Here is a 13353-nt window from a genome sequence, read left to right on the forward strand (position 1 = left end):
CCTATAAGAAATATATGAAAATACTTTAATGATAACGATGCGTTTGTTTTATTTTATGAAGACTAATACTAACACTAGACGCTATGGTTAAGCACTTCGCCTTCTAATGATCACACTTTGTAGTACAGGCATCGGAGAAACATCCAAATTGATGTAGTTATCCCGAGTCTGTGGTTTTGACCTACATTGTAGTCAGTCGTGAATGCTCACTCAGTAATGTTCATATTTCCGAGGTCACTGCAATCTAGCATCGTTTCAGGAGGCTGTCCTCGGCTAACCGAGCTAGCCACGACAAGATAGAATAAACAAACAATTTAAATCCTCTGCATTAGGTCTTTGTGAAGTTGTCGGTGAGTTTAACTTAACAGCTGTCTGTTACTAATGCTGTGATGTCTAATAACACTGTTTGGAAACAAAAAGAACTGTAATAATAGCGTCCCGTCCAGCCATTGTAACTCAGTTAGCATAAACCTCAACCAGCGCTACAACTCTTGGCCTCGGCGATTGTGTTTTTGCATCCTTTAAAATACAAGGCTTACAACGTGGCAGTTAACCATGAACATTGTTTTAGTCAAGATAATGTACAGCGTTTCCCTGCCACGTACGTCATCACAACTTATCATACAGCCGTTGTGTGAGTGAACTTTTAGCTTTTTGTATTTCCATTCTGTTCACCGTTGCTGACCAGCAGCTAAGGAGACAGCTGTCAGTTTATCCTTGGAGCTTAGCTGGCTCTTCTTTTCTCACCACCTGTGATTCTCCCTGTGCCACAATCTGCTGCAACACTTTCACTCGTTTTGTATTTTTTGTTTTTACACGTTGTAACAGGTTATGTATGGGATGCCACTGACTGTCTGTGTCATCCATGCAGAACTCTGTTGTTACATGTCCTGTGACTGTGTGGCCTTCTGCCCGCTTCATGTAAGAGTTGATCATCGAGCTCATGTCAGTCAGTGAAGTTGAAGAGGGGGGTCTCTTTCGGGCTGCCCCAAGCGATAACTCCCAAGACCTGCTCGACAACCCCACTAAGACAGTGGCCACGGGGAGCACACCTGAGGATCAGGTGAGGGTACATGCATAACCATGGGGGGGATAAATGTTGCTGGATGCAGCAACACTAACCCTAATATGAATTTAGTCCTAACCTGTTTCACCAGACATAAAAAAGTGACAGAAGGGACTATAAATGAAATGAAATGTAGCATAAATGACATCTTGATGCATGCTCAATCATCCAGGTAAGTAAATCTCCAAAAGTTGATTCTGTTCATCTGGACGTAGCGTTTGTGGGAGAAACGTTTCGTCACTCATCCAAGTGAGGAAACGTTTCTCCCACAAAACACTACGTCCAGATGAACGGAATCAACTTTTGGAGACATAAATGACATATTAGCAAAAAACAAAAACCCAAAGGCATGAAGGATAGGCTTGAGCAGTCAGATTTGGAGATTTTTATGCTTGATCTTCTTTCTGATGCAACCCCCAATGGATATCTGTCTCCCCCCAGAAAGGAACCAGGGATCTTTCCCTTGTTAGCCAATTGTGTAAACCACTACTCCGTAGAGCCACTTAATAAAGGACAGCAGGATAATGGGAGTAATTTTTAAACTTCATATCCCAGAAGGTGATTATGTTTATCTGGATGCAGTGTTTTCAGTGGGGGTGACTTCTTTGCCTTTCTGGGACTTCCTTATTAAGCATGCATCACAATATAAAAGCCATATTAATCTAAATTAAGATTTTGGGTTCCCAGCCAGTCACCGGCCAGTCTCTAGGCCTGTCTGACTGAGGCTTTAACTTCACCAATCTGCAGTTTGAGAGCCACTCTGGTAGTGTGTAGTAGTAATAGATGGACATTAAATAGTGTTTGTTTTTTGTGGTTTGACTCATTGTAAAGTTTTAAGTAAAGCAGGTAATGCAAAAGTGACAACAATCCTGGTGTGATCATCTGGGCTACTGTCAGAATATCTCTGCCTGTGACTTTGGAGTTTTATCATTTACATTCCTGATGGTTTGTTGCTTTTTCCCCCTGCATGACATGTCATTAAATATGTGGTACAGTTAGCTGTGTGCCTAACAAAGTCTCAGGGAGAAATTTTACTTGCAAGATAACAGCAAGATTTAATTCCTAGGGAAGGTTCTTCGGTCACATTCCACTTTATTCTCAGTCATTATAAATCTGTCCAGATGCTTAATGCAGACTGATTTGGCTGCTGTCAGTAATGTGGGCGGGTGTTGTGTCAGGCACTGTTTGACACAATGAATTGCCAAAATTATTACTGGCAGCATTGTGTGTTAACACTGGATTTTCAGTGGAAGTAGATTGTTTACAAGCTATAGTTTTATCAGTTGTGGAAAGAAGAACAGACAAGAGGCAGCTTGTGAAGAAAAGCATAAAGTAGGGCTTTGTGCTTTTTACAAAGACAAGGCCTAATCCTGTCTTTCCTGACACCCCTTGTTCTGTCTCATGGTTTGGGCTTGCTTCATAGGATTTTACAGAAAGGCACAGCCTGGTTCGGACTTTTGAATTTACTGGTTCTAATAATTGCTGAGTTGAACAGTGCACTGTTCCAAAGACAGTAAGCACAGGAAGAAATACTGATGTCAGATTTTGATCATGTCGCCATAATTTTTCTTCAGGCTTCACCTGTGGTGGACGAAGCTTCTCCTTCTTCAGCGTCCTCTTTCGAGATGCTTGACATGGAGTCAGCTCATGCTCCTTACCAAGAAGTGCAGCCTCACTGGTTCTTCTGTCGACGTGCTGATGACAACACCTCCTGGCTTCCTTTCAGCAGAGAAGACTCTGACAAACTAGAGAATGCCTTCACCAACAGTAAGAATGTATTTTACTTGTACGTTATAAAAGATACTGTGTACTTAAATTATTACAAATGGATAGTCTGGGGTTATATCAGCAAGCATTTTTCTGGGCCTTTGTTGACAGTAGGGTGTGGTTGGAGGGTACGAACATGTGTTTGTCAGTTTGCTTAACAAAGGTCATAAAAATGGATTCTATACTGGGAACAAACAAACAAAATCCCATTTGAAAAGCTGGTTAAAAATTTTTTTTTTATTAAAACTTGTGATTTTCCTTTAAGGAAAATGCCAGGAAGTAAGACCTGATTTTATTGTATCCAAGAAAAACTGCATAATCCCTGTGTCATTATTACAAAAGTTGGAGTTTTCCTGGAACAACTGATGGAAAGATAAACTTTCAAAACAGTGTTGCTATCACTGGCTAAATGCCCAGTAGGCCATTTGACTGTTCTGTTAGGACATGCTCCCTGCTATTAACAATTTAACCAACCGAAGTTCAGTTTCAGGGTTGGTTTGGGTGTGTCTTAGTGTTCTTAACTCCCACTGACACACTAACGTTTTGAACATCCCCATCCAAAGGAAAACGAAAGTAATAATAAAACAGCGGTATAAGAATGTCATTTTAAAAGTATGACTCTTTGAACAAATAACATACTCCTCAAGGGTTCAGAAAGATGTACTTATCAGTAGATAATTTTACAATATTTAAACACCAAAGAAAGAGTCTAAATCTACGTTTGGGGGGAAGCATGTAGTTTTATTATTATTATTAATATTGATCTTGTGTGTGACAACCGCAATGAAAATATGAATGGTGTTGTACAAAATGTTGTCAATAAAGGTTAAGTTGACAAATAAAAGAGTATGAGTGTCCATTAAACTAAAGACGGACGGTGGTTCTAACAGCAGGTACATGATTAAATTATTTCAGAAGAATAAACTTATTGTTCACTTGGTGATGCTGATGAAGTCACTGATGAGTGACCAGTAATTGCTGCAAAGTAAAACGTGTGATCAAATTTAACTTGTAAAGTAACTTCTTTAGTCCTGTAAAAATAGCATACGCTGTAATTAAATCAAAGCACCAGAGTGCTTTCTTTATTTATATCTGCGTTTGTATGTTTTTACCTCGCAGTCAGCGACGAGGGCGAGGAGGATAAGGTGGTAGCTGTGGAAGGGCAACGGTATGATGTACATGTCAAGGAAAGGAAGCGTTACGCTGTGTATTGGGAGCAAGCTCCCTCTGAGGTCCGCAGGTGCACCTGGTTTTACAAAGGAGATAAAGACACCAGATTCATGCCTTATCCTGAGGATTTCAGCAAGGATCTGGAGGTAGTCAGACACAAATAATGACCTTTCACCAGCACTCCTTCCTTCTCTATAGCTGACTACTTTCTAACTTTATAGTCTTCTCAACTTTGGTCTTAAGTAACACTTTTAATATATAAATATTTTGCAGGAAGCCTATAGGAAATCAGTGACTTCAGATGAATGGAAGAAGAAATTGGATTTTCCCACTGGAGAGACTGTCATCTTACACAATCCGAAGGTAAAGCCTGCTGTTAAAATATCAAAGAGTGATTCTGTTCATGAGACTGGCACCCAAAGAACTATTTGCATACTTAAAATGTTTTTTATTTCACTGAATTAGAAACAAAATGAAAGCAAATTACATTTATTATATTAAAAAAACAACCAGGAAACAGACCTTATTTAGATAATAAAATATTAGAGATTTTCTCTACTGTGAACCTGCTGGGTAAAATTTTAAAAAAGCCACCCATTGCCAAAAACAATCTTCTTATGACTAATGTGATGTGAGCTTGGAGAGCACTCACAAAATTATTTAATAGCACTCTCCCTCTTTTATCTTATAACAACACTGGCTGATAACCCAGAGCTGTTATCACAGGAAACTTATCAAATTTTACATTTTGGCAAAGAGCAGGTGCTGTTAATCTTTTTGAGAATGGAAGACTTAAAACATTTGATTCACTGACAGTTCAGTTTAATACATCAAATCTTATACAGATATTTAGAGATCAAAAACTTTGAGTCTAAGCTCAGATGACTCAGAACTGTTAGATAGATTTTTATTTTTTTTTTAGATATCCAGATGCTGTTCTGAGGAGTTAACTTTGAGCCTGGGTAAACTTTCATGGCAGTTTGCAGCAGGCATAAAAAGTTACAGTATAATATTTTACCACACATCTGCACATGTCCGTTCATCTGTTGTAAGTACACAACAGGAACCACTCCAGACTGTCCCAGTTTCAAATGTAAGCCTCGTTAACACCAGGTTGCATTGCAATCAAATGTGCCGGGCACCACTATGTTCAAGTGTTAATGCAGCAAAAGGTCAACAAGTTTCAGCAGATCTGTCTGGTTTGGAAGGTTTGGAAACAAAAGAAAGATCCAATCCAGCCTTTTTTCATGTTAGCAAGGAAAGCTATAATGGTGATGTGGGTCAGAGATGAGATCCTTGATTCACACACTGCTCCCTTTTCCATGTGGAAATCACAGGTCTCAGAGATGTGAATAAAAGAAAAACTTGGACACTTTATTTATGGAAGGACTTTACTTTTACAGCAGGAATGGGAGAGGCCACTGGAACTTGTTGGGGTTGATTCTAATTTGTTTAAAAGTAGATGACACGGACAATTGCCACATTTTTGTAACTGGAATCAAATGACATGGATGACATTTGTTCATATATTACTCATTGTTGTACTTCACCAAACTATTGTGCAAGCGTATTGTTTTGGGTCACTATTATTAATGTCACAACTTCTCTTACTTTATGTATTATTGTATCAGCATTGTTTTTTGTTTATCTTTAAAAAAAAAAAGATATAATTAAACTTATTTGTCACCCATATAAGTCTCTACCCACTGTTTTTCTTCTCAGTTGATAATGCAGTATCAGCCAATAGGATTGCAGGATGACTGGGTGTCCTCCCCCTCAGAACATACCCGGCCAAGAACTGTCAAAAGGGGAGTAGACAACATCTCTGTAGAAATACCTGATGGTATGTATGATAATGTGGTGAAAGCTACTCGTCACCAGTTTCAGAAAGTATCCCACACAGTCAGCGCTTTAGGCTCATCATATTTGTACGTGTGTTTGCAGGTGAACCAGAAAAGGTGGACCATGTTGTCTTCATGGTGCACGGCATTGGCCCTGCGTGCGACTTACGTTTCCGATCCATCATACAGTGTGGTAAGCTTCTTTGTTTATATGTATATATAAATGTTCCCATGTGTGTTTATGACCTCTTTTAATATCTTTCCAGTGAATGACTTCAGGAGTGTTTCCCTATCCCTCCTGGCCTCTCATTATAAGCGTGCTCAGCAGGAAGGTCAGGTGGGCCGAGTAGAGTTCCTCCCAGTCAACTGGCACAGTGCTCTACATGGAGATGCCACTGGTGTTGATGAGTAAGTATGAACAGAAATTGGACATCAACAAAACAGGATTTCTCTGTTGCAGTCCAGCTCATGACCCTGTTAGACGCTTTTCTTGTTTTCTGATTTCTCTTGTCTTCCCCACTTCCCAGGGACATCCAGAGGATCACTCTCCCCAGCATCAGCAGGCTGAGACATTTCACCAATGACACTCTGCTGGACTTGTTTTTCTATAACAGCCCCACTTACTGCCAGACCATAGTGGACACAGTGGCCTCGGAGTTCAACAGGCTACATGTACTCTTTAAGCAGAGACACCCAGAGTTCAGCGGGACAGTTTCAGTAGTAGGCCATAGCCTGGGTTAGAGATGTGCAAACGCAGAAACTCTCGCAATCACAAAGAAGTGGGACCTAAAATGCAGAGTTTTAACTTTTCTGCTTTGCCTCTACTTCTGCAGGTTCACTGATCCTGTTTGATCTGCTAACCAATCAGAGGGATGAATCACAAGCTAGACAAGGGGTACAACATGACATTCCCAGCAAAGAATAATGAAACTTTACTGATTAGGAAAGATTGTATATTTCTTCATGGCTTTTTCAGTTCTATTTCCTCTTCTACGTAAGATCTCTGGTGAGCCCTGTCATCTGAACTGCAACACACTGGAGCAGACTCTGAACAGACTGGGCCTACAGCAATATTTGGATGTGTTGCAGAACGAAAACCTGGATCTCGAATCTCTGGTAACACATAATGAATATACACACTGAGAGAACTGAAGGTTCTATCTATGGATTACATGTTGTATACTGTTCACATAATAACACCCACTGAGTCATTTGATCCTACTTAGAAAACCAATTAATCTTCTTTTTTAGGCTCTTTGCCGTGACAGTGATCTTAAAGATTTGGGAATTCCTCTTGGACCTAGAAAGAAGATCCTGAATTATGTCAGAAGGAAATGGCTTCCAGAGGTCTGGCTCATTTCAATTATGTGGATTTTCTTCCTCCTTTTTTTATTTTTTTTATTTAAGAATTTGTACTTGAATGAAATGCAATTGGAGAATATTGGTGAATTTTAGTGATTTACATGAATTTGCTAATTTACTTTCCTTTTTTTGGTTTAACATAGTTTAAGCCATGTTTGGAAAACCTGCTGATAATGTTTTATATTTCTTATTCATAACAGGACTGCAGGATGGGAGCAGTGTGTCAGGCACAAGGGCCACAACTTCAGCCTGAAGTGACAAGTACTCAGGATGGCAATGAGTCTTCAGGATTACCACCTCAGCAGTTCCACTTGCACAGGCCGCAGTCTGTCACTAGTGCTGTGGACTATGAGTACTTCGATGTGGGCATTGGACAGGTACAACACATGCAGACAAATACACCATTGTTATTTTTGCTCGGGGGGTGAAGCTTTGATGCATCACCTTCCTGCTTCTCTCCTCCCCTCCGCCCGCTTACCTGGACAGACCAATGGAGGCATAGCCAAGGGACAGGTGTGTCTCACATGGTGTCCACATACTCTTCGGCTTTGTCCTTTGCTGTCTTTGACCTAACTGTGTCTGGAGTTTCTGTTCATATATACTTCAGTCAGAACAGGGGGCTCTCAAGGGAGCTAAACTACAGCAGATCAATGATAAGAGAACTTTTGTCATATTGTGCCATTATTAGGGTACCGTGTTTGTCCCATTGAAAGGTACATCCCAGTGCCATTGTCTGTCTGTCCTCACACTCATGAGTCAGTCCTGCATGAGTGGCCATCTCCCTGGTGTCCTCCTCACCTGCTGGTGTACTTCCTGGATGTTGTAATATTTTCAGATGGCACAGCTAACCAAGGGAGAAATTTCTATCGTGTGTGTGTGTGTGTGTGTGTGTGTGTGTGTGTGTGTGTGTCCTACAACAGAATCTGTTTAAATTATAACTCACTGTAACAAGCTAACCCCACCATTTTTCCACAGGTATCCATTGATTACCCGCAGCTTGAATTCCACCCTCAGACGTTTTTTGCATTCGGTTCTCCAATTGGTATGTTTCTGACTGTACGTGGGCTTAAACGCATCGATCCAAACTACACCTTCCCCACCTGCAAGAGCTTTTACAACATCTACCACCCAGTGAGTAACTCCTTACTTAACTCAAATGCCCACTCTGATTCTGCACTCATCTCTTAAAGAAACCTCACCTGCCAGTATGAGTTGGGGGAAAAAAAGAGGAAATGAAAAATGTTAACAGCATTAGATTAAGGTAATTGGATTAAAGTAGACAGCTTCTTTGCTCTTTACTACTTCTTTATTTAGTTGTTGAATTCAAGATTAAAAGATTTGCCAAAGAAATAGTTGGTATATAGACAAGCACCTGCTGGACTCTTTCTCTACTCACATGATGAAAGAGGTCATCTTTTATGTCTTTTATCTGTGTTTAGTATGATCCTGTTGCCTATCGGATAGAGCCCATGATTGTTTCCGAGGTGGACCTGGAGCCCATGCTAATCCCTCACCATAAAGGCCGCAAGAGGATGCACCTGGGTATGATTATTTCTCTGTACTGAAATAAGCTGTACTATTGTAGGAACTCATTTCCGTTTCTCTTTGTTTTGTAGAACTAAAGGACAGCTTGACCCGAATGAGCATGGATTTGAAGAACAATGTTCTAGGATCATTACGGACTGCGTGGCAGTCCTTTGCCAGACTGCCGGTTGCTGCACTGCCTCCGGGGGAAGGAGGAGAAACTACAACAGAGAAAACCCTTGAGGAGACGCAGGGTAAATAACGCATGTTCATTTGCTTTATTTGTGTGTGTTGTGTGTGTTGTGTGTGTTTGCGTGTGGGAGCGAATGTGCACACGTGTGTCTAACTCAGTCTCCTCGTACTCCTCTCACCCCTCTCTGCATGTTGCCCTCCTCTGTTCTGCTCTATCTGGTGTTTTCTTCTGCTTCCCTCACCCTTTACTACTTTACTATGAACCTCAGCCTCAGCGGCAGTCACTGCTTCTACTAAGAGGGAAGACAAAGGGGCTAATTTTTGGACTAAAATACTGGCGTGGTCTAGTGCCATTCATAGGCATTACTTTCGAGGTAAGCTAGCATAGTCATTTGCGTGGGGTTGATTAATAAAACAAGTAATTAACTCATTGTAATTTATAGCTGCTGTAACATTGGTTTAATGACCTTTTAGTCCTCTCTTAGAAAGCTCTAAGCCTATGAATACATCATTACTCATCTTGACCTAGAAAACTAACATGTTTCCAGTATTCATACAAAAGAGGCAGAATTAATTATTTCTACTTTGCTGCTCAGTTGCAGAGGTTTACATCGGCATTTACATTTGCTCATATACAAAGAGGGAATATGATGTATTTTTTCCTGTAGCGCATTACTGACTCAGGCTCCGTTAGGCTTCTGCCTCCCGCTTTTCCTTTTAGTTCTGGCTGGTGGATCCTCAGTATCATAAGCCGGTGTAACTAAAGCAGTGGACTGAACGAGCAGCACTAGCAGTTTTAAAGCAGTCAAGTTTTCTTTTCTTTCTTTTTTTAATTACATGAGAAATTAGCTGGAATATGATATTCATCTGTAGACCTCGTGCAGTAGCTACATGTGGGTGCACGTCCTGCAATTAAGTGACAGGATACCGTTTTTTTGTTTTTTATCTCAGGGCTCACAGGTATTCATTTACAACCTTATTCTAATGGAATGTTATTTGAGAGTTTTTATGTTTTAATGTCAGGATTACAAGCCAGTACATGCAAAGATAGATTGAGACGCTAACAGCCAACAGCAGCAGGTTCATCAGAAGTGCATTGGGGTTTTTAGGGGAGCCTCGAGGGATTCATTGCAAGCTAACAAGCACATCAGTCAAAACTACCCCAACTTACTGACATTTACTCATGATTTGCCTATAACTATACACGTACCTGATACTACATAAAATGAACTAAAATGTCATAGTAGACAAGTATTGACAAACCTCCTTCACTAATATAAACCCGTAAAAACACGTTTTGTTTGTTTTGCTTTTTTAAGCCTAAAATGTATATTAACTAATGCCATGGGGTAGCGTCCCAACCCCATCTGACAGGATCTATGATGGTAGTATATACTGATTGATGTTTGGAGTAGACTTCTCAGAGTATTGTTAATAGTGTTTGCAGAAGTGGATTTAGCTGCACAGTTTGCATTTAACTTTTATTACTCTGTAAATTTAGTTTTGTGTTGCTCACTGCAAACAGCACATGCTTCCCTCTTTGCTCTCACTTAGTTATCTGTTAATTATTTTACCACAGAGGGTAAGTAAAAGCAAAGAGCCTCCGTTGGGTGTTGTCATGGTTTCGGTGCGTGCAGCCTTGTTTGAAATGATTTCTGTCCCTTCAGGAGGGTTTGATGAGGCAGAGTCCTCAGAGTCAGTGGAAGAAAGAGAGCATCGTGAGATTAAAATGGGGATGTTAAATGGAGGTCGACGCATTGACTATGTGCTTCAGGAGAAACCCATTGAGAGCTTCAACGAGTACCTGTTTGCCATCCAGTCTCATCTGTGTTACTGGTGAGTTTTTCGTATCTGTGCAGGGTTGATGGAAATGATTTAAATATTTTTACTTCAAATAAAAGGTTTGTCTTTCTGCTTGTTAGGGAATCGGAGGATACAGCTCTACTGCTGCTGAAGGAGATTTACGACAACCTAGGTGTGGCTATCGAACAGCCACAACAGTAGGAAAGTTGTATAAATGAAGAAATGTTTGCCTGATTTTAGGAAAATGAAGGACAAATGATAGAGCCAGAGTTTGTACATTATTTTTCCAGAATGCCTTACTGTCGGGATGATACATGCCTGCCAGAATCTATCCAAACCCTTCAGTAGTGACAGTTTGACTCCAGTCAGGTGATCTAGGTTCTTCTTTTTTGTTTAACCTTAATTTAGGATGGCAGCTGCTTCTTGCCACTACAGGAAGCACCGTCGTGCTTCTGGTTGCACTATTTTTAATCATTCTTTACTTTACTCTTCTTTTACTTCAAGTTGCTTAGTTACTGAAATATTGTGCTTACAACTACCAGAAAACCCACACAATACCTTTGTACTTGTTTGTCGTCGCATGTCGAACTAGAACTCATTTTCAGGTGGCACTTTCAACAAAAACATATTTACGATTTCATTCATAAAATCAAAATGGCACATATTCTTTTATATTTATCTATAGTCTGTAAAAATTTTTATAGATTTCCCAACTCTGTGCACAGTCTGCAATCACACATGTAGAGTTGTTTTGTTTGACTTAATAGGATTTTTGCTTTATAAACAGGAAAATGAAAGTTTGTTTTGTCTGTTACGTTTTTCTGGCAGCTCTATTCTCTCTGCCCACATCAGAGACACTTGAAACCCAAAGCTGCTTTCCCATACATTTGTGCAGCGTTTTGGTAATGTTGGTGTCACTCCTGTTACTTCACAAACATACTGCTGTTAATGTAAGTAATGTTTGTGTCTAACACATGTATCTGTATGAAGGAACCATGATGATGTTTGGAAATGCAGGTGTCTTTTTGTATGCACTCTAAGTGTGGGTTGGTATTCTATGTTTTAAGATTGTGTAAACTAATGGAAAGGTCACATTCACCCACTCTCCCTCAGTTTTGTACCATTTCCTCTTTACCATGTTGTTGCTTCTTTGCATTTGGCCCAGCAATGCATCGTCTGTCCTAAAATATAGTTGCTTCGGATTCAGACTACAGTCTTCGGGCAGTTGTAACTTTGGCGTTATCCACGAGTCAGATTTTTCTTATCTCCTTCTTTGTACTGAAGTTTTGTAAGTCACCCTTTCTGTTTGCACTGCATGCACTTCTTTTTTAAAATAGCACAGAGTTTTGCAACATATTGTGATCCTGTTTCAATTCTTACGCTCTAAAATGTTAATGAATATTATGCACACGGCAAAAGAATTTTGTTGTAAAATTCATAAGAATTTCATTTCAAGTACAAGATGTATTAAAAGATGTTTCAAATGTATTTATTTTATATAAAAATATATATTTGTTGGGAAATATCAGTATTATAAGTAAGATAAATTTGCATATCAACCAACATAATGTCAAGACTATTGAGTTAGAAACTGTGTGTGTTAGAGTAATTTACCTTTTGTAAGACTCTTTTATTATCACTATCAGGGTAGCACAGCCCTCTGCACGTGACATTTGCATAAATAATAAATTAACCTGCTCAGCTGGTTCTTTTTCTTCTTTTAAAAATGCACTAAATGCGCCGTAACCATGACGATGTTCTGTAGAACCTAATGATTGTCTGTAAATTTCACTTTATAAACCACAGCCATGATAAACAGTAGAAAACAGGACTTAATAGTCCATGAGTCTTCTTCAAAACCATAACCATTGTTTTGGGCACTTTATACTGATATACTGTTATATACCAAATACAAAAAAAATCCTTTCTGATACCCTGTAAATGTGGTTACATGTTTTGTGTGCCATAATAAAATATTCCAAATGCGTTGTGCTTTTTCAGGTTTATTGAAACATGATTGTTTTGAATTTGAAATAAATAAATAGCTTTTGTAGGTTTACTTCTACAGTCCATGGACTTCATCACATGTTGTTTCATTCCTTAAGACACTCCACTAGACCTTCACTGCAGCCACTGCTGCTTATTTGTGGGTCTCTCTGCTTTCAGTTTTGCCTTCAGTAACTGTAAAGCTTCTCTGTTCCATTTGCGCTGTGAAGTGGTATCTGATCAGCATATGTCCCTGTACACTCACATCATCAAATGCTAGTGGCCCAGTTCCACTGGTATCCGCGTATGTCCGTGCCATGACACTGTTGACTGATAAAATTCTAAAAATGCAGCCAAGATGTTTTTTTTTTTTAAATATCAATTTCCAACTATTTACAGAACAATCAGGCTTTCTGCATCAAATAAGATGCCACACAAATTATTTGTGCCTCTCCAAAAATGAATTTCTGTCATCTATAAGATGAAGGAGAACATCACAAGCCTGATAGCTGCAGGCCTGAAAGCAGGAGGTGAATCACTCCTGTTGTCTACCTGGAGACAGTGTTTAAATTGCAGTCTGCCTTTAGTGGCTTTTTGGCAGCAACTGCGACATTCAGCAGTCGCCTTGTAACCTGCCTGATG

The 13353-nt window shown here is 39.7% G+C and overlaps 1 protein-coding gene across 5 annotated transcripts; it reads left to right on the plus strand.

Moving 5' to 3' along the window:
- Nucleotides 1-211: 211 nt before the first annotated feature.
- Nucleotides 212-12248, plus strand: ddhd2 (DDHD domain containing 2). 5 transcript variants are annotated; one of them, XM_026188037.2, is made up of 20 exons: nt 212-350; nt 872-1063; nt 2641-2833; nt 3953-4149; nt 4277-4366; nt 5726-5846; nt 5948-6037; nt 6111-6252; nt 6372-6580; nt 6678-6739; nt 6844-6960; nt 7096-7191; nt 7407-7583; nt 7693-7719; nt 8182-8337; nt 8646-8748; nt 8823-8984; nt 9192-9296; nt 10590-10758; nt 10845-12248. In XM_026188037.2, exons 2-20 carry the CDS (start codon nt 944-946, stop codon nt 10924-10926), a joined length of 2418 nt encoding a protein of 805 aa, XP_026043822.1. In that variant the 5' UTR covers nt 212-350; nt 872-943; the 3' UTR covers nt 10927-12248. The 5 variants fall into 5 exon arrangements, with proteins under 5 accessions (XP_026043822.1, XP_026043825.1, XP_026043824.1 ...); XM_080309174.1 differs by having other exon boundaries at nt 268-350; nt 829-1063; XM_026188040.2 differs by lacking the exon at nt 9192-9296.
- The last annotated feature ends 1105 nt before the right edge of the window (nt 12249-13353 follow it).

Source organism: Astatotilapia calliptera, chromosome 12, assembly GCF_964374335.1.
Source record: "Astatotilapia calliptera chromosome 12, fAstCal68.1, whole genome shotgun sequence".
Classification (NCBI taxonomy): Eukaryota; Metazoa; Chordata; class Actinopteri; order Cichliformes; family Cichlidae; genus Astatotilapia; species Astatotilapia calliptera.

What these genes read in the sequence shown, in the direction of transcription:
- ddhd2 (XM_026188037.2), top strand. Translation starts at nt 944, where the DNA reads ATGTCAGTCAGTGAAGTTGAAGAGGGGGGTCTCTTTCGGGCTGCCCCA. An exon ending in ATTTCAGCAAGGATCTGGAG is followed by an intron (nt 4,150 to 4,276) that starts GTAGTCAGACAC and finishes AATATTTTGCAG; the next exon opens with GAAGCCTATAGGAAATCAGT. An exon ending in AACCCTTGAGGAGACGCAGG is followed by an intron (nt 8,985 to 9,191) that starts GTAAATAACGCA and finishes TATGAACCTCAG; the next exon opens with CCTCAGCGGCAGTCACTGCT.